Source organism: Somniosus microcephalus, chromosome 23 (assembly GCF_052327205.1).
Source record: "Somniosus microcephalus isolate GS21.2 chromosome 23, FLI_Smic_1.0, whole genome shotgun sequence".
NCBI classification, from domain to species: Eukaryota; Metazoa; Chordata; class Chondrichthyes; order Squaliformes; family Somniosidae; genus Somniosus; species Somniosus microcephalus.
Window position 1 is genome coordinate 57,376,261 of NC_141009.1, and position 3,027 is coordinate 57,379,287.

General features: G+C 56.1%; 1 protein-coding gene across 1 annotated transcript; it reads right to left on the bottom strand.

Moving 5' to 3' along the window:
- Positions 1 to 526: 526 nt before the first annotated feature.
- On the bottom strand, positions 527 to 2,617 carry LOC147101876 (E3 ubiquitin-protein ligase RNF183-like). Its single transcript, XM_085965989.1, has one exon. It carries the CDS (start codon positions 1,930 to 1,932, stop codon positions 1,363 to 1,365), a length of 570 nt encoding a protein of 189 aa, XP_085822115.1. The 5' UTR covers positions 1,933 to 2,617; the 3' UTR covers positions 527 to 1,362.
- Between the last annotated feature and the right edge of the window lie 410 nt (positions 2,618 to 3,027).

Genomic DNA, 3,027 nt, shown 5'->3' on the forward strand with positions numbered 1-3,027 from the left:
CCTGGCTGGGAGTCAGTGTACCAGACACTCACCTGGCTGGGATTCTGTACCAGACATTCACCTGGCTGGGAGTCAGTGTACCAGACATTCACCTGGCTGGGAGTCAGTGTACCAGACACTCACCTGGCTGGGAGTCAGTGTACCAGACACTCACCTGGCCGGGAGTCAGTGCACCAGACACTCACCTGGCTGGGAGTCAGTGTACCAGACACTCACCTGGCTGGGATTCTGTACCAGACATTCACCTGGCTGGGATTCTGTACCAGACATTCACCTGGCTGGGATTCTGTACCAGACATTCACCTGGCCGGGAGTCAGTGTACCAGACACTCACCTGGCTGGGAGTCAGTGTACCAGACACTCACCTGGCCGGGAGTCAGTGTACCAGACACTCACCTGGCCGGGAGTCAGTGTACCAGACACTCACCTGGCCGGGAGTCAGTGTACCAGACATTCACCTGGCTGGGAGTCAGTGTACCAGACACTCACCTGGCTGGGATTCTGTACCAGACATTCACCTGGCTGGGAGTCAGTGTACCAGACACTCACCTGGCTGGGATTCTGTACCAGACATTCACCTGGCTGGGAGGCAGACACTGCAGCAGATAGCTTGTTCCTCACTCCCATGGCTGTCTGTAATATTGATGAGATGCCAACTCTTGGCTCTGATCCAGACAGGCACCTGACCACAGGTGTCCATCTTGGGTGGTGAGCTCACAGTTCGAAGTGGCACTGAGGGATTTTCACTCCATGAGTACAAAAGTAAAATGTCATTTGTTAATGTTTTTGCAGCCAAGTGATGCCTCAGTTAGACTACGTCAAACCCAACGAGACCGCAAGACCACGAGCAATCTTACCGTGATCCTCCTTTGGTGCTGCTCCCATTCCTCAGGGGTCAGCCGTGGCTAAGTGGGTAGCACACTCGTGGCTGAGTCAGGAGGTTGTGGGTTCATAGTCCCACTCCAGAGGCTTGAGCACAAAAATCTAGGTTAACACTCGCAGTGCAGTGCTGAGGGAGCGCTGCACTGTCGGAGGTGCCGTCTTTCAGATGAGACGTTAAACCGAGGCCCCGTCTGCTCTCTCAGGTGGATGTAAAAGATCCCGTGGCACTATTCAAAGAAGAGCAGGGGGGTTCTCCCTGATGTCCAGGCTATTATTTAACCCTCAATCAACACCACTAAAACAGATTATCTGGTCATTATCTCATTGCTGTTTGTGGGAGCTTGCTGTGCTCAAATTGGCTGCCAGGCTTCCTACATTAAAACAGTGGATACATTTTTTAAAAAAGTACTTAATTGACTGTAAAGCGCTTTGGGACATCCTGGGGACATGAAAGGCGCTATAGAAATGCAAGTCTTTCTTTCAGCCCAAATCCCACAGTATTTTCTTAGTCCAGAAGAGTGAGATGATGAGAATGATTGTAATTCCAAAGATGGCGATCATGATGTAGGTGACAGTCCTGCAGGGCGGGCTCTGGCAGCATTTCCACATGGTGTTCTGAGGCAGCCGGTCCTCCAGTGTCGGCGCTGCTTGAGTACGCAGAGGGAGGCCGCCCTCTCGCTCCACGTCCAGGCTGAGGGTGTAGACAGTGGGCCGGCGCAGCAGGAAGCTGGCTTTGCCCGGCCCCTTGTAGAACAGGCGCCCGTGGTCCAGGTAAACGTGGACTGGCTGCAGCCTCATGCGGCCGAGGATCTCCGCGTTGGTGTGCAGGCCCGTCACCAGCTGCCCGGCGCCCAGGGGGGTCAGGTGGCGGCACAGGGGGCAGGACATGCCCGGGTCCATCTCCGGCACGGACGCCAGGCTCATCCGTGCCAGGCACTCCAGGCAGAAGGTGTGCTTGCACTCCAGGATCTTGGGCGTGCGGAACGCGTTGTCGTAGGGGTTCCAGCAGACGGCGCACTCGCACTCGGAGCCGTTCCCCTCCGGCGTCATGGCGACCTCTAAACCCCGCGCCAGCGTGGGCCTCGCACCATCTGAAGCGCCCTTCCTTCCCTCTCGCGCTCCCGCAGGAGGTTTCCCTGCCGTCCGCGTGCCAAGGCACTGACTTACCCTGGCTTCTCCCGGCGACCGGCACGTGACTGTCCAGTCGGCCCAAGGCCCCACCCGTGTTCCTCTCGACAGTAACCACGAGCCAGTTTCTCACAGCGGTGCAGAGCTCAGGTGTTCATCTCGCCCACTGTGCTTGTTGAAACCTCCCTGCCCTGAATCGCACGTGGAGGAGTCCCAGTGTTTCAGCCTGGGATCCAGAAAGCCGAAAGCAAGCCGACACTGTCCCCGCGACTCTGTCCCACCAGGTCTCCTCGTCAACTGCAGGCTTCCAGTGAAGTTATTCCGACGTCCTTGCACAACTCTGCTGTTAGTCCTTCACCAGTTGCAACACCCTCTTCCTTTTTATCTGGCACAGATAGCTGGTTCTCCCAATTCTCTGTAGTAGTCCCTCTCCCTCTCTCGTTCTCCCATTCTCTCCAGGAAGTGCTGCCTCTGCGACACAGTGAGGTGTTCGTGTTATGTGCTCTGCGAGAAGCTGGTGAAACAGGTTCTCCTGGTTTCAACTTGAGGAAGTTATCTCCTCAGGTTACAGCCCTCTTTTAGCCTGATTCATTGTAAGCTGCCTGCCTGGGTCTCCTCACTACCCCCAGCCCAGGCCCCCGGCATCAGCGCTTCCTAACAGTGCCCATCAGCCCTGCCCGAGACTGAGGGGAGGTGGAAGCACAGCCCAGGAGGCAGTGACCTTTCACACCTGCAGCAGGTAAATGGTTGCCAGGGAAACGCTTCATCGGGTGGCCCTGAATAAAAGCTGCCAGAGGCGCAAACAGGTGCTTCCAGGAGGAGGTTTTGCCGAAAGCGAGTGTTCCCCCGCTTCACCGAGGCAGAAGGTGGTGGATGGAGGAAACCTCCTCGTAAAGTGACGATTCAAAACAGAACAAAACCCAGCACTGGCAGCAAATGGAGTGTGAGAGTCAAAGGCCGGTCTGGGAGGGTCCTGAGCTGATCAGTCCATTGATGAACCAAATAGTCCTGTGTGAA